The 24,127-nt window shown below is 35.6% G+C and overlaps 1 protein-coding gene across 1 annotated transcript in view; it reads left to right on the top strand.

The window, feature by feature from the left end:
* LOC150110368 (glutamate-gated chloride channel-like) overlaps positions 1-24,127 on the top strand; it is a 198,317-nt gene that overhangs the window by 60,050 nt on the left and 114,140 nt on the right. Inside the window, exon 3 of the mRNA XM_090396849.1 lies at positions 19,456-19,559. Coding sequence (XP_090252975.1) covers positions 19,456-19,559 — 104 coding nt within the window. The remainder of the gene's footprint in view (positions 1-19,455; positions 19,560-24,127) is intronic.

Here is a 24,127-nt window from a genome sequence, read left to right as displayed (position 1 = left end):
CCGCATTCTTCATCGATTATGCTATATGCATCGTCGACAGACGACAGCGACACGAGAATATAGCAGACAGCTCTAGCCATTGCGTGTTCCTAATTCTAACTTGTATAGTATTGTGTCTTCATATAGTATGTGTTCCACAATTAATTTTTCTGTGTTGCGATTAAAAACACGAGTTTCTTCCAGAACCAATAACATCCTTGCATGCTTCGATAGTAGATTCACTCGGGAATCAGCTGAGAAGAAAGGTACAGAAAACAAAAGCTCATTTAGTTGCTGCCAAAAATGAACCGATGAAGTCGTTCTGACAGCCATGGACGTTACCAAGGGGCTTCAAAAGTAATGATTTTTTTTTCTTGAGAAATTGTAAACATTTCAAGCAATGCGTAGAACAATATACGAGTAGCATAAGGAAGAAATTTTGATCAACATGGTGGCAAACGTTCGATATAAAGTTGTGATGCAAGGTTTTGGGGAGTGAGTCTGAGGGAATAATGAATTTATGTAAGAAGGGTTGCCTACATTTGAATGCGTATGGTATCAGGAGTCTTGAAAATTTATTAAGTGATATGAGACCTTACACAGAACGTCAGGGAAAGTGAATTATGATTAGAGGAACAGGTGAGAATCTATGTGAAATAGCGACAATGTTATGTGTTACTGTGTTGATGATGTGAATGGGTATTATTATGAGAATGATTATGAGGAGAGAACAATTTTTTGGTCTTCCGGTTTGAACTTATCAAGCATGTGCAATGATGTCGGCATAAGTAAGGAACCTGATAAGAACAAAGATCTGCAAGTTGTCCAACTGTGTCTCGCAGACTGATGACAAGCGTATACAAAACAACTTGCAGATAAATTATTATATTGTACACGAATACCAGGAATATTAGAAACAAAGGAGTAGAGTTTGTTTTCTTGGTTAATACGTTGGGACCTCAGATTGCAGGCAGTACTGAGACCTAACTATCAGAAGCAAACGTAATAACTGGTATCGAATGTAAAGAGAACTGTACTTTTAGGAATAATAGACAACATAGGGGAGGAGGGGATGCGCTGCTAATGGTAGCAAATGTTTTGAACCCAGTTAGAGATGCGACCTATGAGTGCAATACTAGTAACAATTTTTTTTGTGGCAGTGAGTTTGAAGCCATCTGGTGTGAGGTGGAGTCTAACAAGATCAATTACATAGAGGGATGTTGTTATCACAGACCTGGTGGATCGGTTGATAATGACGGAGAACTACATCCATAAATAAAGATGATCGTGCGAAACGAGCAATCATAACAGGGGACTTTAGTTATCGGAACTTTGATTGGATAGCAGTAAAATCTCATGAAAAGAAGGAAACTAAATTTATTGAGCTGTTGCGAGACAACTTACTCAAGCAGCTTATGACAGAAGGAACTAAGTCAAAGAGTGTCAGATTTGATTATAGTGTCAGAGGGTGTTCCAGTTAAAGAAAGTAACTATTGTTCCTCGGTTTGGTGGCAGTGATCATGCGGTACTCACTTGGGAAGTGGCTAAGTTGATGAATGTTCCATTCAGAAAGGTTACATGCTGAACTACAAAGCAGGAAATTATGACTAACTGATGGAGTATAATGATTTCAATGGAATAGGATTGGTTGCTGGATGGGGAAAATATCAACAGTGCATGGGAAGCATTTAAACAATACTTAAAATGATGCGACATCAGAATGTGTCCCGAGAGTTCGAAGAATAAATAGAGTAGGAGTCAAATGGATGTGTAATCTTATTAAGCAAGAGATTCGTAAGAAAAGGATATGTGGAAGGAATACCGTGTGCATAAGTATGCTGTGCATTATGAAAATTATAAACAGCAGGCTAGAATAGTCATAACTGTTGTACGGAAAGCAAAGTCTAAGTATGAAAAGAAATTGGCTCTGCGTGCTCAAGACAACTCAAAAGAATTCTGTTGATATGCTGCAAGTAAAAGAAGAAAGAATGAATATTAAAGAATAACTCTTCTGAATGCAGATGGTGTGAGGGGTGACAAATGCAAGACAAATTGTACAACTAATGAGTGTCCAATTTGCTGAAAAGTATGATCCTGGTGTAGGCAACACTTCTACCTCTTCACTGGACGAAGAAACTCAGATGTATAAAGAGGAGGTATTAGAGCTGTTGCACAAACTGAATAAGAATTCGGCGATAGGAGCAGATAGGATATCGGGATGAATACCAAAATTCCTTTAATTTGAGTCTTAGAACAAGCGTAGAAAGGGTGTATAGTAATCCTATTGCATAATGGTGGTGCAAAGACTGATATTGCGAACTTTCAATCAGTCAGTATCTCTGGAGTGGTGGTGAAGATTCTGATAGTCCTAATCAGAAAATCAGAGAATATTTTCTTTGCAATGAATAGCATGGGTTTGCTAGAGTAAAGTCTTGTTTGAGTGACTTGCTTGCATTCTATGTTAATGTTACGAATATGTTAGACAAGAGGAATAGATACATCATGATACTTTTGGATTTTGCTAATGCTTTTGACAAAAATACAGCAGGAAAAACGCTGCATGAATTGGAGAATGTGGGATTGGATTATAAAAGATTGGCGTGGATAAGATTTGAGCTGGCTGAGTGAGAGATATCAAAATGTGATATATGGTCGGGGGGGGGTGATTCTGCAAGATTTAAGGTAACTTTGTGTCGTATCACAAAGATCTGTATATTAATGACGTTGAGAAAGATTTGACAGGCGAAATGTAGTTATTCGCTGATGATGCAAAGATAAGCAGGGTAATCGGGAATGGGCTTATGGAACTTTTAGAACGATTTGAATTAGCTAGAAATATGGACATGTGAAAACTGCTATCAATTCAGTAGTAATAATTGTAAAGCCATGCGCTCTGGCACGATTAAATATCCAGTGTCGTATTATATTGGTGGGATTATGCTAGAAGAGAGTGATAAGGCTAGGGATCTTGAAGTGTTAGTGGATAGGAAGTTGAAGTTCTGGGGGCCCTCTAGCAAAGATTGTAAATACAACTCAGAGCATAATTTCAGTTTCTTCGTTTTCCAGTTATGGAGTTATATCCATATTACTGGAAATGTTTTGACACCAACAAATGTCCATCGAAATCATCGTTACAAAACAAAGATCCATTCGTGCGAGATACAGTAACACATTATTTGGTTCTTTCATGTTGATTCTCACTCTGAAATGCGTAATTTGTACTTTGAATACCGTGGTATCGAACTACTGATATACTACACCATAGATGGCGAACCTATGGCACGCGTGCCACCTCTGGCAGAGAATTTTACTGGCACGTCAACGATCCTTTTATACGCTTAAAAATTATTCAACCATTTTGTTTTAATTGTTACAACACGTACAAGTTAAATTTTGGTTTACACAAGAGAGAGCAGCTATGAAGACGTGCATATGATTGGTGCGGTATTAACAAAAGATCGCGCGACCCAAAGACAAAGGCAACCGACAATTTTTGAGTTGAAATGCTAATTCTCTTCAACCGAATTCCATAACATCTGAAACTGTCAAAACAACATTCGCTATATATTTCTTAGTTTTAACACGTTCACGACGGGGTGTCGTTTATCGTTCTGACAGAACTTGTCATTACCGGCGGGATCAACTCACACAAAGTTTCAACCCTTGGTTGAATTTTATTGCTGCTTGTTTGCGTTTGAGCTGGCAGGGGAACTCACACATGCATCATATGGCATTTTTCAATTCGTGGTAGAATTTTATTTGAAGTTAGCCTTTGTGATCTGTCATAATGACATCGAGAATTTCAAATGCAATAAAACGAACACTTGGTTCATGTAATTAAAAAATTGGACAATAGGTTTTAGTTAGATACTGTGTTTCGGTGCAACATTATGGTTTTGCTCGTATCTATACAGCATAGTGTCTGTGAGAGGGGGACATGTGATTCATCAGTTGGCGCTATTTTTATTTTATGCTGTCTGCAATTGCACTATTTGTTGAGAACTATATTACAGACCGCAAAAGCCTCTGTACCTTATTCAAGGATACAATAAAACTACAGTACTTGTTTTTCTTGCATCTGCAGTATAATGGCAGTGAACATGTCTAAATATTTTTCATGTGCGAGGCATATGCAATATTGTTTAATGCCTTTTTTCGTGAAGTAAAATCAGGGGTGCCAGTTATACTTGAGGGCCAGTTATTTTCGAGTAAATTGGTAAGCGTTTTGCCGAAAAGTCGACATCCTTCTGCTGCTTCCCTCTGCTCAGCTAACTTCGAAGGTGAGTTACGACGCATAAATATTTTTCTCACTACCGTTTTTTTTCCAAACCAACATCATTAAAATCAATTTAATAATACAATAATCAGTTTTACACTGAATAATATTATAAATTTATATATAAATAACTATTATAAATAAAATAAAATAAAATATTTATAAAATTATAAATAATTATTCATGAAATATTGTATATATATATATATATATATATATACAGTGTGGCCATAAAATAACTTTCCCTCTTTGGAGGCATCTATAGCTAAAACCAATAAACGGAGTGAGACCGAATTTTATATTGAGACTTTTGAAGGCATGTGAAGATGATTTCCGTGGAAAAAAAACATTTAGTACCAAAAGTCGCCGATAGGGGAAATTTTGGCGCTGGCAGAGCTGAAAACAAGAGAATGATTACATTAAAGGCAGATAAAATGGAATAATAACATTTCGACGATGTAAGCGACACCGCGTCACTCATTCCAGCTGGATATGTGGCGCGTTACAATGATAATAAGAATAATAATAATAATTAAACTAAACAACTTGCGAGAGACAGAAATTAATGTAGTGATTGAATTGACAGGAATAATTTTATTCATTAAAATCAGAGTTCCCTGGACCACATACATGATTTTCAACATGCTGACCTTTCTTGTATACAACAAATTACATCCGGTGTGCGACATGCTTGTTTTCGGCTCCGCCAGCGCCACAATTTCTCCTATCGGCAACTTTTGGTACTAAATCTTTTTTTTTTTCGCGGAAATTATCTCCCCATGCCTTTAAAAGTCTCAATGTAAAATTTGGTCTCATTCCGCTTATTGGTTTTAGCCACAGATGCCTCCAAAGAGGGAAAGTTATTTTATGGCCACCCTGTGTGTGTGTATATATATATATATATATATATATATATATTTTTTTTTTTTTTTTTTAAACATAGATTTAATGACTAAAAACCGAGATAACTTATAAAGATTTTAAGTATCTAAACAAACTGGAAATTACAGGTAAAAATTGCCACACATAATTGATACATAAAAAAACTTTATCTATCAGTTATGATAAAAATCTATCATATAAATTACAGGTAAAAATTTATACATAAATTTTTTACCTAAGTTTACATAAGTTTTAGTAATACAGAGCCTTATCAACTTTACTTATGCAAGTTGCTTAAAGGTGTTTTTATTTTGAACAATCTCTGGAGAAGATATAGATGTAAATGAGTTTTTTTTTTTTTTACCTTAGGAATAATGTATATCAGGGTTACCAAGTAATTTTATAAACTTGGTTATTTTACTCCTAATCCCAAGTAAGCAAACAGTTAAGTTTGCGCCTAACACGTAGTTCAAGTCTAAAGGTGGTGCAACACCAGGGCAACTCATTATTAAGGTGGATAAAGCTCTGATCACTATTCTTAGTATTTTCCATAATGTAAAGCACATCTCATTAAGAGATGTATACTGCAATACATTATGGGTGCGGTCACTACCCAGACCGGTTTCAACCTTTTCTGAGGTCTCCTCAGTGAGTAGCTAGACCCTAAATATATACCAAAGTTTTAGTAATACAGAGCCTTATCAACTTTACCTATTGTAAGGTTGATAAGGCTCTGTATTTACCAACTGTGCCTTACATTATGGACAATACTAAGAATAGTGATCAGAGCTTTACCCACCTTTACAATGAGTTGCCCTGGTGTTGCACCACCTTTAGACTTGAACTACGTTCAGGCGCAAACTTAACTGTTTGCTTACTTGGGATTAAGAGTAAAATAACCAAGTTTATAAAATTACTTGGTAACCCTGATATACATTATTCCTAAGGTAAAAAAACTCATTTATATATATATATATATATATATATATATATTATAAATTTATAAATAAATAAATTAATTAATTAGATTCATTTTCTATTCATTTTTCCCCTATTAAAAACTGCCCGGCACGTCAGCAACTCAATTTGTAAATTTCTGGCACGCGCAAATAAAAAGGTTCGCCACCAATATACTACACTATACAAACCAAAGAAATGAGTTCCTTCTTCATTGCTACGAAGGTCGCAAAAAAGATATACATAACAAAAGTTTCTTTTTTACGTTCAACCAGGAAACTGGTTTGCAGTTGAGAATAAATGTTTACAGTAGAAATCGTATGACTGCTATTATTCAATAAAGAATATGACAACATCCCTAATTACTAGGAACTGTATTCTTGCATCACAGACGAATAGCACGAAAATCCCTAAATTGTATTCTGACAAACAGATTGGTTGTTAGAATACAGTTTTAGATGGTTTGGATTCATTCTTTTAGAAATACATTTTTGCGTTCCTGTCAATTTTGAATTCTTCTGGCGGGTTGGTCTGTCTTGTGGGAGAAAATAACCCTACTGGGTCTGTTAGTTAAAAATTAGCTGTAACGAAACCAAGAAATTTGGCGGAAATAATAGGCCACTATTCGACCTAATGTTGTTAAAACGGAAATGAGATATTATGTTCATAAGGGGCTTTTTATCTTCTTGCTTTGTTCATGTTTCATCCACTTCGAATAACAGGTGAAAATGGCAAAGAAATAAAAGTCTTCGAGTCAATAAACATTGTATATTGGCAAACATAGTTGGCGGAGTAAATCAGTACTTCCGATGTCAAACCAGCCATAAGGTTATGACTTGAAATCCCACTGCAGAAAAGGATGCTTTGTGAATTTTTGATGAGAATTGATTTCATCACTTAGTGTAAGACTACAACCCTGCTTATCAGAGACATACGATGAGAAGAGAGTGTACTCTATTTGCATTTTCTATTCAATGCTATGTTCAGTTTTGTTGTGACTAAATTTTAGAGAAAAATATATTTATAGCAAATAACATTGAAGAAAGAACTGAGGAATATGTTTAAAGGTAACGTCACTGCTCATGCAGAATGTCATTATGTTTTCTAGGAATGTTAAATTTTATTGTTTTGCTATCTGGAGAAAGATTTTCGGATTATTTATCCTTTAAGCAATCCACATATGCTATGGGTTTCGACATTTCAGGGTTGTTCTGTTTTATTCACTTATGAATGAAATAAAATGTTATGAAATGAAAAAAAAAAAACGAAACGTTATCTTGATAGTGGCACGATCAACAGAAGGGGCTGTTTCTGTTGTTCTTCGTTCCTACAATTCCAATTTTGCCTACATCGTTACCCGCAATAGTTTCTTAAACGTATATGCTATGAGGACACGCTTGGTATTTGCATTTGCTCTTCACTGCTATTTTCAGAACCTTTATGACTATATTTTAGAGAAAAATACATTTCCAGCAAATATCACTAAAGGAAGACGCTTTTTTTTTTCTTGTGGAAGATCTTTAAAGCTAACGTCTCTTCCAATGCAGAATGTCATTATATTTTCTAAGAACGTTAACTTTTATTGTTGTTTTTAAATTTAACTGAGAATTCCAACAATTGTCGATTACTAGCGCAACAATGTTGTCATGGTAACAATGTTTTCTTCTTTCAGACAGCATTCTAAACATTTTTACGATTATTTATGAATGCTGAAAATATCGTTGAGGAAAAAAATACCAAATTTTCAGATTGCAGAAGCATTTTTGCTTTTGTGAAATATATATGTCTCGATTGCAACCATTAGCGTAAATAAAATATCGAGGCAGGCACCTGATCCAGACAAACTAATTGCCTTTTAACAGTTGCATAGTTGCAGAGAGCCTCAGACACAAACAGAATGGAATGTTATTAAGAAGTTACACTTTTTTCGTTCTAGATTCAAAAGTGACTATTCTTACAATATCCGTACACTGCATTGTGAGTATTCTGGGGTGTGTGTGTGTGTGTGTGTGGCGGGGGGGGCACCAACAGGTACGCCGGTGCTAAGATGAAGGCGATTTCAAGCTTTATTTGTCAGTGGTATTCACAGTTCATGATGAAGTAGATTTGTTAGAAAATTTCATCTTATTGTTCGAGCTGCAGAGTCAACCAATCCCTCGCTCTCAGTTTGATTACACTTCGCCTACAGGTTAATAAACAGACTCCGAATACAATAAAAATTTAAAGAAAAAGCCACTGGTTGAAAGTGTCATTAGAAGCTTTTGTGCGTACCCAGAATAAAGTCTCTTGCTGTTTCATTAGCTATCCTAACGACCTTTTTTGTCGTGTTTCATTTCTTCTTTTGAGATGAAGAGTTTTTCAAACTAAGCAGTTCTCTCGAAGAAGTCTCTGAGGATTTCAACTTGGAAGGATTAATTTTTCTGTTTATCATCCGGATGTAAGTGGTTCTCTTTAGCAACGAATAGGAATCTCCATCAACTCCCGCTTGAGAATACTTTTTTTTTATTCCTTTTAAGGTATGTAAACCGCTTGAGATTTGAATAAGGCGACACTTCAGCACTTATAGAAAAGAGTACAATCTATTAAAAAAACCTTTAATTTATACAAGAAAAAAATAATATTCCTGATATTTTCCCCATTATCGTTCATAGCATAAATGAATAGATAATTTCATCTGTATTTCTTTGATTAGCCAAATGAATGCATTTCTTGTAAGTAATGTTAGTTTTGCATTTCTCTTGGGCATAACAGGATGTTCGCTGAGTATATAGTTCGTTTTAGGTGTAGTTTTTTCATTGCTAGCATGGAAATCTCATGTTCACTCTCCTGTACCACTGTCAATGATAATAATTTGCAAGATTAAATACGCATGCAGGAAAACTGTGATCTATGCATCTCTGAACGAACGTAAGTCACTGCCAAATAATAGTTGATAAGCATTCGATAAAAGCATGATACCGCACACTACCGGACTGGAATTCTTCATTGAAGTTTTACATTCACCAAAGATTGCAAGCTTCATTTAGGATTGCATATTTAATGATGTGGTTGGGCCAGTAGGCGCTAAATATAATCCTTTTAAGTCATTTCCTGCTATCACTTGAGTGGAACTTTGATCAATGCTTTTCAGCTGAAGATAAGTTAGCTGGTCTTATACGGAGGCGAAGGATTTCCTCGTGGAAAATTCGGGATTTTCCCGCAGCAATCAGACCAGCCTGCTAGAAAAGCATCTTATACACAAAAGTAAAACTTAGGCATGAGATTGACTACATTGACTTAAAATTATGGTTACGAAAAGCCAAGTATACTTGGCAGATCATACATGTAATTACCATGGATCCTTATTATTATTATTGTACCACCAGTAAGTAGGTTGCATTATATCCTGCAAGGAAGTCGCTCAGCACTATCACAAAATTCATGGGTACAATGCGCTGATTGGAGAGCGAATACACTATGCCAATCAGTCGGAAAATATTCGGAAATAGGAGCTTTTGACGTGACGTCAAAGAAACGAATAATTGGAATATTAACTAAGTTAACTGAGATATGAACGAAGTTCTGTAAAAATACAGATTTATACACAACATTTTGGACAGATTTTCTTTTTCTGTAGTTATGCACTCATATATTGAAGGAAGGTGGATCTCCATACGCATCTGTTAAAGAATATCTCGGGCGCACGAAGATGATAGAAATGGAATGTACCTCTACTGAAACCAAAGAAATTGCATAAACAGTCCCACAAACGAGAGGTCGGACAGCTTTGGAACATACGCTATATGAATGCCATGATAATCTCAGAATTTTCTTATAAACAGCAAACCTATTGATGTTATGCGCTTTGAGTATTCAATAAGAAAGATTGTGTTTTTAAGCAGGGTTATGACAATCGTCTACCACCTAAAGATGATTTTATTTTATAGTTTATGCTATAAAGTGAAGAAGTATTAACTGATGTATACACATTTTAGAGGCATGTTACATCACATTCCCTGATAGTTTTCAGCAAGATTTTCACCAGTTCAACATAATTTTCAGATTTGTCATTTCTTAACGAAGTCATTTTGAATAAAAAAAACTAATTTATACTGTTGTTCATCTTCCCTTCAAGATCATTATCTTTCATCAACACTCACTGCTTTGATTTCAGCATGATAAAGTATGGAAACTTGTTGCACAAATAAAGAAAATAAATAACATTATTTAAATTATTTATAACCATCCTGCATATCCGCAAGAACTCCTGTTAACTTTGCACTGTCCACACATATGTCACGAATATTGAAAGGCTCATTGCTAAAGTAATTTCATAAGAAAATTTCAAAAATATTTCAATAAATAAATGATCTGCTGAACACTAAAAATACAAACAAATCAAATGAATTTTTTTTTTCGAAGAAATAGTTTATAAATTATAAGGTGCCATTTTAGGTAACATACTTTGGAGGCCTTATAATTGTGACATTGGATTTTGTTAAGAAACCGCGCTTTATAATCTTGCAAACTAAATGTAATGTGTGGGAAGGGAGCGAGACTGACTAGTCCCATTTAATGGAGAATTGCAATCCTCATCGAGTTGGAAAAAATTGTCCGACCAAGGAAATTTCGGTTTTATCCTTCCTCAAGATACCATCAGCTTTCTGCACCAATGCGAACCGAGATGGAAATGACTAAATGTTTAAGCATAATACATTTAAAACATTGCAGTATAATCTTCTTTTTACCTGCCTCGAAATTTAAGCTGAAATAAATTTTATAATTTAAGTACATTCATAATAATGAACCACTGCAAATGCGTTATCATTTTAACGTCAAGTACTGGTGGAGTAGCATGCATTCGATGCTTCATTATAGGGGAGTACTTACGATACAATTTAAATTATTAGACAAACATCTCTGTTTACAGCGATGTTTGTCTCTGTAAACTGGTTACATTTATGCCATTATGCGTAAAAGTTAATTGTAACATGTTATGAATATTCTAAAGCAAATAATATTTTCTTAGATGAAAGAATATTTAATTCTCTAAAATCTGTGATTTTTGGTGGATTGCACATAATATATGCGATTGTACATAATATTCCGTAGTTTATGATTTTTCCGAAAGCAAACAGAACTAATAATCGGAATTTCTGTTAGTGTAACAAATTAGTTTAAGCATATTTTGTGCAGTGAGTGAAAGTCGATGACTGTAACACAAAATATAAATAATAAAATGTGACGTCAGTGGTTTTCACTACTAATTAGCCCTTAATTTGGTCCTTAAAATCACGTCCTGAATAAATAACAAAAAATAACTGATTTAATTATTCCAAAAATGAAATAAAAAAACAACAAAAAACGTTAATATTTGGAATAGGCGACATGATCATTTCTAAAAACTTTTTTGGATTTAAAATATCTTCGTATCAGCGAAAACACCACACAAGCATTATGAAAACAAGGCAGCTCTTAAAAGTATACGTTGTATTGAAATCCCATCTTCCTCAAATACCTATGAAATCTGAAATTCATGAAGAATTTATTAGTACATCCATGTTATTCATAGAATCTAGCTTTAAAATCAAAATAGATAGCTAATATGTTCGTTATGCGCTATACAAATATAACACACACACACACACACACACAGAGAGAGAGAGAGAGAGACTAATTGGACAAACATCGCTGTAAACAGAGATGTTTGTCTAATAATTTAAATTGTATCGTAAGTACTCCCCTATAATGAAGCATCGAATGCATGCTACTCCACTGTTATACAAATATAACACACACACACACACACACACACACACACACACACACACACACACACACACACACACACACACACACACACACACACACACACACACACACACACACACACACACACACAGAGAGAGAGAGAGAGAGAGAGACTAATTAATCGCACACGTGTACTGCAGTGTTGAAAACTTCCGTAAGAATATAGAAGATAAATATATCAGGAAGGTGGAAAATGTTCTGGAGGCTATTGAAAAGAAAAGCTCAGAAATAGAAGAAAGATTACTTTAAAAGGAATCAAAGATGATGAAGGTGACATGAAACTGAAGAAAAAATATATTTCTGACGCCTTCCGGAATAAACTTCCGGAAAATATTTAAGATGAATGCAATCAGAATTACACATCCACATTCGAAGTAGATTACGTCATCAAAAATCTGAAATATGGAAAAGTAGTTGGATGAAATTCATTGAAATTCGGCCTGAAATGCTCAAATATGGAAGTATCTTACAGTGGCTGCACTGCATAGTTCAGAAGTCCGGGGCAGAGGGACGAATTCCAGGTGTTTGGAGTAGAGCTCTCATAGTATCCATCTATAAAAAGGGAAATAAAACCGAATGTGAGAATTACAGAGGTAATTCTTTCGTAATATTTATGCAAGTATACTTCAGAAACGGTTAAGGATTGTGGAAGAGAAGCTTGGTGAAGAATAAGCTGGATTCAGGACAAATAGTGGCTGTCAGGATCAGATTTTCACATCACAAAAAATATTGAGAAATCATAGGAACATAACAAGGATCCGTCTTTAAGTTTTGTATACCTGAAAAAGGCGTAGGACAAAGTATTAAGTGATTATTAAGTTATATTAACACTTCAACAACCATATAAAGAGGTTTAACGGCTGCGCAATACAATAGTGAGATACCGATGAGTATATGGGAATGCACAGTACTCCAGAATTAGTCACAGATGGAGTATAGCAGCAGATGGGCTCACCAAATTCCACTACCTTTATCCAAGAATATAGTGTATGGGTATATATATATATATATATATATATATATATTAGGAAAACCAAGTTATTTTTTAAACTTGGTTATTTTAACTCCTAATCCCAAGTATGCAAACAATTAAGTTTGCGCCTGAAACAAAGTTCAAGTCTAAAGATGATACAACACCAGGGCAACTCATTGTAAAGGTGGATAAAGCCCTGATCACTATTCTTAGTATTTTCCAATAATGTAAAGCACATCTCACTAGAAGATGTATACTGCAATGCATTATGGGTGGGGTCACTACCCAGACCGGTTTCAACCTTTTTTGAGGTCTCCTCAGTGAGTAGCTAGACCCTAAATACCAAGGTTATAGTAATACGGAGCTTTATCAACTTTACCTATGGAAGCTGTAACAAGGTGTTCTAGCTACTCACTGAGGAGACCTCAAAAAAGGTTGAAACCGGTCTGGGTAGTGACCCCACCCATAATGCATTGCAGTATACATCTTCTAGTGAGATGTGCTTTATATATGGGAAAATACTAAGAATAGTGATCAGATCTTTACCCACCTTTACAATGAATTGCCCTGGTGTTGTATCATCTTTAGACTTGAACTTTGTTTCACGCACAAACTTAATTGCATACTTGGAATTAGGAGTTAAAATAAACTAACAAAGTTTATAAAATAACTTGGTTATCCTAATATGCAATATCCCCAAGTTAAAAAGTTATATATATACCAAATAACAGCTCAAAGAAATTTATTGACGCATTTCTTATGTTCCTCGCATCTATTCATATCCCACTTCTGCTTGAAACATTTCGCCTTTCTGCTTAGATTTCCACGAAAACACCTCCCGATTCTCAGAAGCTCCTTTGCTTCTAGTGATTGCTTGCAGCGCTCGAGGCTTCGTGTACATAGCTAGACCTCCCAGCAAAGACTTTAGTTTGTTTTTTCTGTCTTTTGTCCTACGTGTTTCAAGTGCTGGATGATGTTTGGATGTGCGACATCAGCTATGGATGTGTATGTGTTAGCAAGAGGGAAGTTTTTCCCATCCGCCTTAGATCGATCAGAGGATTTGAAGCAATGTGTTTTCTTTCCTTTCCAGCTGTCCTGAAATCCTATGCTTCAAATACGTAAAGAAGAGAGCATGAGAGAGAGAGAGAGAGAGAGAGAGAGAGACCTCCTTTATCCGAAAGCTATCACTTCCCCAAAATTCGTCCCTAATCCGCCATCAAAGCCTCTCTCTCCCTGTCTCTCTCTCTCTCTATTACGTTCCACTGCCAGAGTGTTCTACCGCACCTTTTACCCATGGCAACAGCTGGCTATGATTTATCTCATTTTTAAAATACTGTGTTCCCAGTAAACCACTAGGAAAGACGAAACAAACCCGACGTTGCTAGGAGACAGATGCTGAGCTCTTTCATGACGCGCACTAAGCAGGTTTTGTCGTTCATTTTTAAAACGGGATGACAAATATGGCTTCATATTGTTTGTAGTTATATCAAAATAATAAATTGAAAATGTCTGTGCATGCGCGCTCAGAAAGAAGTTCCACAGTGTTTTTGTGATGGAGCAACAAACAGAATTGTCTCCATTATTTTCGAAAAGTGAATTCGGAACTATAAAACGTCAATGGAAGAAGATAGAAAAAAAAAAGAAAGAAATACATTGAAGGCGAGCGTACACCAATAAAGATTTTATTTTCGCGTTATTAAATGATTTCATTCCGCTTTTTTCCAGCGTTACAACGTTTTCTGTTGGCGATGTAAAAATCAGTTTTTCCGTGGATTAGTATACGAATCTTTTACCTTCTGAGTGTTTTCCTGACGTCATTTCAAATTTTTGCTTCAAGTGGGGTGTTAGAGCAACAAAACTTCAAGCAAGTATAATACATGTTAAAGATACCAAGCTATTTTAAACCTGGTTTTACTCCATTTCCCAAGCAAGCAAACAGACAAACAAGTCAAGTTTGCGCCTGCAAGTGTTGCAAGTCTAGCTGATCCCATAGGTAGTGCAAGACCAAGCAACTCATGGTAAAAGTAGTATAAGCTCTGATCACTAATCTTAATATTTACCCTTAATGCAAAGCACATCTCCTACAGGAGATGTATGATGTTTTGTATTAAAGGTAAGGGGGCCACTACCCAGACCGGTTTCGACCTTTATTGAGGTCTCATTAGTGGGAGTCAGGCTAGAAATACCAAGATTTTAGTAATACAGAGCTCATAAGTATTTTACCAGAAGACGTTACCATAAGCAGCTTCTTCTGGTAAAATACTTATGAGCTCTGTATTAAATAAAAATCTCAGGAGGAGATATAAATGTAGAAAGTATTTTACCTTGGGTAAATAAATGGAAAACCGGTTTCGACCTTTATTGAGGTCTCATCAATCGGTCTGGGTAGTGGCCCCCCTTGCCTTTAATACAAAACATCATGCATCCCCTTCTTGGAGATGTGTTTTGGCATTAAGGGTAAATATTAAGATCAGTGATCAGAGCTTATACCACCTTTACCACGAGTTGCCTTGGTCTTGCACTACCTGTAGGATCAGCTAGACTTGCAACACTTGCAGGCGCAAACTTGACTTGTTTGTCTGTTTGCTTACTTGGGAAATGGAGTAAAACCAGGTTTAAAATAGCTTGATAACTTTAACATATATATATAATAAAATTATTTTTAAAAAATAATATTTTAATATTTAAATGAAACGAAATATTTAAAAAAAGTTTCCAATCAACATGCTCCGAGACTTCCTGGTTTTTCTAAAAAACTCCATTCGAAGCAAAGGCACTCCATAATTTTTAGTGGATGAGACACATATATATTACTGACATTTCAGTTGCAAACCTTTCTGTTATCAAACGCAATGCTGTAGAGAATATGTCAGAAAGATATTTCATTTTGATATTCAGAGAGAAGTCAAACCATGTACATATTGCAATGACTGTCATCTTTTCTGGTGCAGTCTGTTGTTTGAAACAATGTCATACTGTTTAGAGCATGGAGTAAAAGAAGAAGAACGTTTGGAAATGGTTAGGCTTATTCTACCGTCGGCACCTTGAGTATAATATACGTTGAAGATACCAAGTTATTTTAAACCTGGGTTTAATCCATTTCCCAAGTAAGCAAACAGACAAGTGCGTTAAGTTTGCGCCTGCAGGTAGTGCAAGTCTGGGTGACCCGTACGTAGTGTAAGTCTTAGGCAACTCGTGGTAAAAGTGGCATAAGCTCTGATTACTATTCTTAATATTTACCCTTAATGCAAAGCACATCTCCTTGAGGAGATGCATAGTATGATGCATAGCATCGTACATCTCCTCAAGGAGATATATATATATATATATCTCCTTGAGATATATATATACAGGGTGTTCGGGATAAATTTGACATATTTATAATTAATTATATTTTTCCGTAAGTTACATGTATTAACACACACTTCTCTTCATTTAAAAGTTTGGACCCTTCTTCATTCATATACAAGATGTCAGAAAGGATGGATAGCTGGAACCCACCTGAATCATGGAAGAGAATAACTTGTATCATGATGATTCGTGCCCGCCATCAAAATAAGGATATTACGACTGCTGCCCAATGCTCCCTGAATACAGTAAAAACAATCAGGCATGAACTAGAGACTTGCAATGGTGACTACGAGGATGTAGCAAGAAGAAAGATCCCTAGCAGACGATCTGATTGCGTTCGTACAGCAGAATTCCTCGCAAATCTGCAGGAACAGGTGTTGAAGAACCCTGGCATTGGAATTCGGGCTTTGTTCGTGGAGTTGCTAACTGTAGTCAAGCCCTGGATAACAAGGGTAGCCAATGGTAGGCCGTATGTATGGCAGCAGGATTCGGCCCCTTGCCACGCCTCTGGGAAAAGTCAAAAATGGTTGTCTGAAAATTTCTACGACTTCACCAGTCCAAATGTTTGGCCTCCAAACTCCCCAGACCTTAACCCCATGGATTATTTTGTATGGGGCGCAGTTGAAAAAGACACCAATCGCACTTCCAGTAATACAAAAGCCCAGTTAATGGATAAAATTAAAACAGTTTTTGCGGCCCTTCCCAGGGAGACTGTAGCATCAGCTTGTTCGAGGTTCCGAAGCAGAATTGAAGCTGTGATCGATGCTAATGGTGGTTATTTTGAGTAAATCTTGTTGATAGTATTGTAATTAACTCTGCCTGTAATGTTTTTTTGTCAATTCATTAAATTTAATAGATACAAAGAAGATTTTCTTTTTCCTTACGAAACTGTCAAATTTATCCCGAACACCCTGTATATATATATATATACTCCCTGATATATATATATATATATATATATATATATATATATATATATATATATATATATATATATATATATATATATATATATATATATATATAATTAGAGTGCATCCAAAATGGAGCGGATCTAGAAACAGTAACTGACACTTAAGAACTAAAATGTAGGATTATCATCACATCCCTCCCAGTGTGAAAGGAACAAATGATAGCGATTTCTGAGACACTTAAGATTTACCCCAAAGAGCAGGAAAATGTTCAGCTGTGAACATGATCGGTTTCAATTGGTATACTAACATACTTATAACAATATTATATTCGATTATTAAAGAATATGTCTAAAACTACGTTTTTTTTTTTGAGAAAAGCTTTAGCAGTAAAGTAACAGAAGTTCTTTATTTAAATTTACTAAAGAAGATCAAATTAAACTTAACGGTTCACCATTGTATTTTATTTAGATGTAACAAGCACCTCTTTTTTCTTGATCATATATTGAAACGAAGACAAATAGCTAAATTTATTCTTAATGAAATGTGTCCATTTAATAATGTTTCAAGTAGTTACAGTAAGTTGGAAATTAATGAAATTCTTAACGAATTTCTTGGAAAATCATTTGATTTTGATGAACTCTTGTTTCGTGTTTAAACGAAAGTCATTTGGAGAAGCAGGTCTCGTGACATCTACTCAGTTCTTTAATTTAAAGTAGAAAGTTAACAATGTCTCGATGCATTAATTAAAATTCTGAAATAATACTTGTGAGAATTCGAATTTTCATCCTAGAAATGTGCAGCGAAAGATATTAAACCATTTCGGCACTTCATTCGCTTCTGGATCCAAGTGTTCCGTGATGTTTGAATCTCCCTTCTGTGCAAAGCAATGAAAAGGATACGAATTTTGAATTTATTGCGAATTTGGCTGACAGCAGACAATATTCCCATTATAAAGTTATCCATTTGTAATGTCGAGTGCGCTTCTGCTAGAGTAACTTGCAACTTCTGTTCTAAGACTAAACTGAGATGACCACACCCGAAATCTCCTTTCAGAGTGCGCGTACTTACTGGTTACACTGTAAATGATCAATACGTCGAAACTGAAATGTTTTGGATTTGTGCTTGCATGTGTGTTACGGGGTTTTTTCATTATTTATGCAATATGTTGAGGGTAAACTAGATTATAATTTTTCTCTTAAATATGAAATTAAAAGATTTTTTTTATTTCATATGATGATACAACGGCGGTAAGCCCCTTTATGGAGAGGTACAGATTACTTCCATCCTCCCCCTCTATTTTTACCCGGGCTCGGGACCGGCATAGCTGACAAATTAGATCTATGGCTATAGGGACCGTCTTAAGTATTCCTGACTGTAATCTGCGTGTGTGTTCATGGAACTGGTTTGCATGTTCTGGAGTGACGAAACCCCGAGTTTCTGGGTGAAAAAAAAACCCTACTTCCGTATAAGATCGCTCACTCACCTTCCGTCGAATGTGACCAAACAAAGATTTCTCACGTCAAGGACGGGAATCGAACCCAGGTCTTTCCGACCAAACGGCTTCGTCTATACTGACTGAGCTACGGATGCACAGTTAAAACGTATTTCATAAAATAAAAGATAAAATATTTAAATACATTCCGTTTCTACAGTCAGATAAACACAGCATTCATAAGCTCAATTGTTAGTACGCAGCGTAGCGGATTAAATGTGGGTCTGTCAACTCCTTTTTTAAATAATTCGCGTATTTTCCTACCTTTCCAACCAGAGAGAAACGTCGTTAGTGAGATTGAGAGAGAGAGAGAGAGAGAGAGTTGTGGTTCTTGAACTGTCTCGAGGAGCCATTAAAGATCATTTATTTTGAAAACACGAATAGTCAATCTGAACATGAAATTTGTTAATTGATCTAAATCAATTTTCAAAATGCAAGTACAGCAACAAAACGATGCATCATTCGATGAGCAATCGATATTCTTCCTTCATCTTGATATCTTTCTTTTATCAGTTCAAGGTGTGCCCGTTACAAACAGAAGTTAATTCGTTAGTGCGTGATATTCAATGATAAACTCATTCAATATGAACAGCGATTACAGATTGCAAGAAGACCGAATACCAGAACTTTTACAGCAAAAGATATTCAGAAAATAATAAATGGCAAACATTGATTGCCATAATCCAGATTAACTGAATATGTTAATACATAAATGAGTCGCATTTTTCATAGGATTATGGAGAGCTGTGCCGTCGGGGGGGGGGTTTGGATGCAAGCGAATTATCACATCTACATGGTTAATAACAATTTGAACTAATGATTAATTTACTTTTCTTTTTAGGGGAGTAGCTAATTTCCGTGCTCTTGAGAAAAGAATCCTAGATAATATAATCGGTCCAGGAAGATACGACAGCAGAATACGGCCGCTTGGATTAAATAACACAGGTAAATGCCATTTTCTTTACTCTCTTGTATTCGAATCACAAAAACAAAAGAGAAAGAGAGAGAGAGAGAGAGAATGAAACAATGAAACAATATTTGTGATCAAGCTTCGATTTTCATAAAATTTCTATTCATCACTTCGATAAACATCCAAAACTCTGTGTTTAACTAAATGATGATGTGGTGAGTTGCCTTTCACCAATTGAGGTACAAGTCAGCAAATATATAATTATAGTCGTCCGGATACAATTACGTACACGGGATAGGATATTTATCTAATGCAAAGGCTTGTTGAGTATACTAAAGGTAAGTAAACATACATATTTTACATACAATTTTCTTACATACAACTTTTGCATATTTGAAGCTAAACACAATTTTGATTATAACGTACATATTATCATCAACTATTATAAATATAATAGGAAACGAATTACATGTTCTTTTAATATTTAACCCAATGGATAACTTAATTTTCTTACTTTACCGATTCCTAGAGTACACGCTTTAAATTAGCTGAAACTACGCAAAATTTCCTGAAATATTTATAAAAACCAAATATCTCATTTGACTCTTCAGACGATTTGTATTAGACTTTTTATGCATTCTCCAATTTACAAGATAGTTTAAAAAATAATCTGCAAACAGGAATAACTGCCGGCTATCAAAATTTATAAATTTCATGTCTGATCTCCTGGATGAAAGTTAATCGAAATAAAAATTAATCTATCATCGACTGGAAGGCCTCGTCTTTTGATTTTATAACTTATGCTCCCTCTAACAAAGTATTTATGATATTTCATACCGAATGAGTTGTTACTAAAGCACAGCTACCTACTTCAAATAGCTTTCAGAAGATCTTTTTCTTAGACATTTTTTGCGTTATCACATTTGTTATTGTTTAATAAAAATCAATTTCTCGTAACCGTATTAAACTTGATATGTCTGGTTTCAATAAACTATTGGAATGGTTTCGCCTTTGTTCAACTTAATTTTGTTCATACGTGTATCCTCGAAATAGAAATTGATCTTAAGTACTTAGGTGAGTCGAAGAGAGTCGTTTTGTTTGATATTACGGGTAATTCCTCCCCTTGCAGTCCGTCTTCGAGCATGTTTATGTCATAATAGGGGTGAAATGTGTGTACCTTTCTTCAAACTACCAGCAGAGAGTAATCTCAAAGTAATTTGCCGCTATGCACCTCGTAGCATTTCCTTTCCCTCCCAAAGGCAATTCGTAAAGCAAATTTGCTTCTACAGCTTCCATTCCTTGTAAGAATCACTTCTTCCCTTTTCGTTTCGCCTCACGAAAACTTAAAGGAAAATCTCATCTCAATACCGCAAATAAACTTGTACGCAATTTCTTGAAATATTTATCCTTCTTTGTGTGGCGATAGTCATTGCCGACAAACAATCCCCACGGATCAGTTAACGATCGAAAAGTTCATGTCTCGGAGGAAGGAAGGTGTGCCTTAGAATCCCGCGATTACATTCGAGATGCCGACCCCGCTTGTCGAATTCAAAACAGTCTTTTTCCTATTTCATCCTTAGCCGCTCGCTCCCTGCCGATCATTCTTTGCCGCAAGGGATGTGGTGATACACTTGAACTTTGTCCTTTCCGCTCATGCTTCTTCGTTGAGCGAACGTCTGCGAAGGAACGCAGAAAGCGACAAACATGAGCGCCACTCTTTCTGGGGTTAGTACACACAGGCAGAAGAAAATCGGAAGAATATTTTCTTCTGCTTAGCATCTTTATTTATTTTCCTCTTCATCTATTTTCTCTTTCTTTTATTCGTCTCTTTCATTCTCATTTTTTATCATCTCTCTCTCTCTCTCTCTCTCTCTCTCTCTCTCGATCTCCTTACTTTCGCTCTTTATCTGTTTCTCTACTGCCTTCGCTTTATCTTCTCTCTATATCCTTTATCAGTGATCGAGAAAAAAGAAAGAGAAGTGATCTTTCTATCTTGCACATAGCTGACCTCAAGCATATTTCATTTCTCTAAATTATTGTTATAACGATTCAAAGCCAAGCTCTTTATCTTTTTCACCTGTTAATTTATTTATACATTCAGCAATGCGAGTATCGTTTTAAAAAATGTATTTTTTTTTCTTTTGCTAAACATAACAATCTTTATGTAGTTTACAAATCCATCATTTTTATTATTTTCGGAAATTTATTACAGTATAATTCCGATGTAGATTATAGATCACTAGGCGATACACTTACGAGCGTCAATTCTGTTCTAATCAGTGAGTGAAAGGAAAACTTCAGTATCTGAGTGGATATCCGCAATGCCCTTTGAAGAAAAAAAAAAGCGATGGTTCGAATCCTTCTTTGGGTCCAAGTATATTCTGCAGCGCCTTTCATTTGAAGATTTTATCAATTAACACTTCTGATAAAAGTAATGCGAGTTTTCTTCCAGTAAACTATTCTATTTTTTTTAATCACGAAAATCTAACAAATTGACCATAACAACACACCTACTTCACAGACATAATACTCTGATAACTGTGGTTAGCTTCCTCTACCACTCAGAATTATAAACCGAAGGCGGTGACATTTGTCTCTCATTTTCGCATTCTCGTTCGTGAATAAAAATATACTCGCAAGTTTACAAAAACCAAAGGGAAAATAGAGCCCGTTTCAGCACATTATGGATGTGAAAAAATATATTTTATACATCTAAATAACTCAAATAATATTGCTAGATATATGCAACCATGGCGTTTCTCTCTCTCTCTCTCTCTCTCTCTCTCTTTCTATCTCGTAGCCGGGCAAGTGAAATTATCGGTTATATTCTTCGTGTGCATCATTTGGGTAAGAGGTAGTAGTTGTACTTTGGTGATAAAAATATGAATGCCGCTTTCCCTCCTACTTTGGTAGTGCTGTTATAGTAAAAGAGACTTATTTTTACTATAATAAAAAAATAAAGAAATTCAGCATACTTAATAGCTAAATCGCTTATTCAAGTCTTGATTTGGTGCCGTTTTTTATTTTGCTTATATTTTGATAACGGATTGTTGATGTTTCACAACAAGATTTTTTATATCGATCACGATCAATACGCGATAGGTTGAATAACGTATAACATCGGTGCCTTGTTTATTTTCTTTCTTTTCCAAACGATATTATTCTAATCCGTCGTTCTTGAAGAGTTGGAGGTAGTAGTTGTTGCGGACACTTTATGAGGCTTTTCTAGAGGATGTGTGCAGATGGGAAAAAAAAAAGATGAAGAGAAAAAGCAAGTTTGAAATGTTTGTAGTTTTATAAAACGGATGATGAGCAGATGCTGCTGCTCTTGTTTTAATAGGACCAACAGCACGTGCAAGAATAATAGTTAACAGTTCAGTAGAATAGTGTCCTTGAAAATTCTTGTAGAACAGAGAAAGTATTGAAATATTGCGCCTGACAGATGGAAGTTGAAATGAGTCTGTATGGGGAAGGATCATCCATTAGCCGATTTTCTCTTCTGTGGACAGCACTGAAGATTTTTAGAGAGGTTTTAGGTGCACCACCCCAAACATGTGAAGAGTATTCTAAGGATGTGTGGATTTCGTATTTGTACATAATTAGCAGCTGGATGGATGAAAAATAGCATCTTGAGAGGAAGTGAATGCCAGTGTTAGATGCTGAGGAAACCATTGATGCGATGTGTTTATGTCGAGAGAGGCTGGAAGTAAATGTCCGTCCAAGGAGAGGTCCGATTCAGTCTGGTGGGTTTTTTTATTCCTGAGAGTAAGAATAGGTGAAACGATATCCCTCTTGAGAGAGAGAGAGACTGCGTTTTGGTCACTGAAAGTGACCTGGTTAACACCGTTTAGTGAAAGATAGTACGGCAATCAGTGTTTAAGGCACTTGTTACAGACAAATTTGAATTGTTGAATAAGTAGGTGGAATGAAGTGTATTATCGTCAGGATAGGGCTAGAGATGACTGAGAGTAGGTCCTTTATTTATAGGAGAAAGCATTAGGTGATAGAACAGAGGCCTGAGGTGCTCCTTCATTTTTGGAAAATTCTTGAAGAAAGGAAGCTATCCACTATGACTCTCCGTAAACTACCAGAAAAAAAGTGTACTAGCCTTTGTCGTTGGCTAGTACACTTTTGAAATGTACTAGCCAACGTAGTAGGAAGACAGGAGAAGCAAAGATACCTGCCGTATTAGATCGAAGGATATGTACTCGTGCTGTATTCTTCCATTAGTAATTCTTTTACAAGTAATTACTGTTGTATCTTTAGCAATTGTCGGGATGCACTATAAGTAACATATCCCGGTGAAAAACACAGGACGGCTAAGAGAGAGCGTATGTCAAGTGTTCTGACATAGCTTTTCATTTTGAAACGATGTCTGGTTTCTTTATCAGAATGTTTCAAGTTGAAGTCTATCTGACGAACTACTTTTGCCTTCCCTCATCATTCGAATTACAAAACCGGAAAACATATTACGATCAGAGCACTTGAGAAACAATTTTCTCTTCATGGTTAGATCTTCCTACAGATATGATCAATAATTAAAAATTAATAAAGCGCATTCTCCTGCACCCGACTGGGGGATCACGAATCAGCTGACCTAAAT

Source organism: Typopeltis vanoorti, chromosome 1, assembly GCF_054136105.1.
Source record: "Typopeltis vanoorti isolate ZY-2024b chromosome 1, IOZ_Tvanoo_1.0, whole genome shotgun sequence".
Classification (NCBI taxonomy): domain Eukaryota; kingdom Metazoa; phylum Arthropoda; class Arachnida; order Uropygi; family Thelyphonidae; genus Typopeltis; species Typopeltis vanoorti.
Note: the sequence above shows the minus strand (reverse complement) of the source record. Positions and strands in the feature narration are given on the sequence as shown.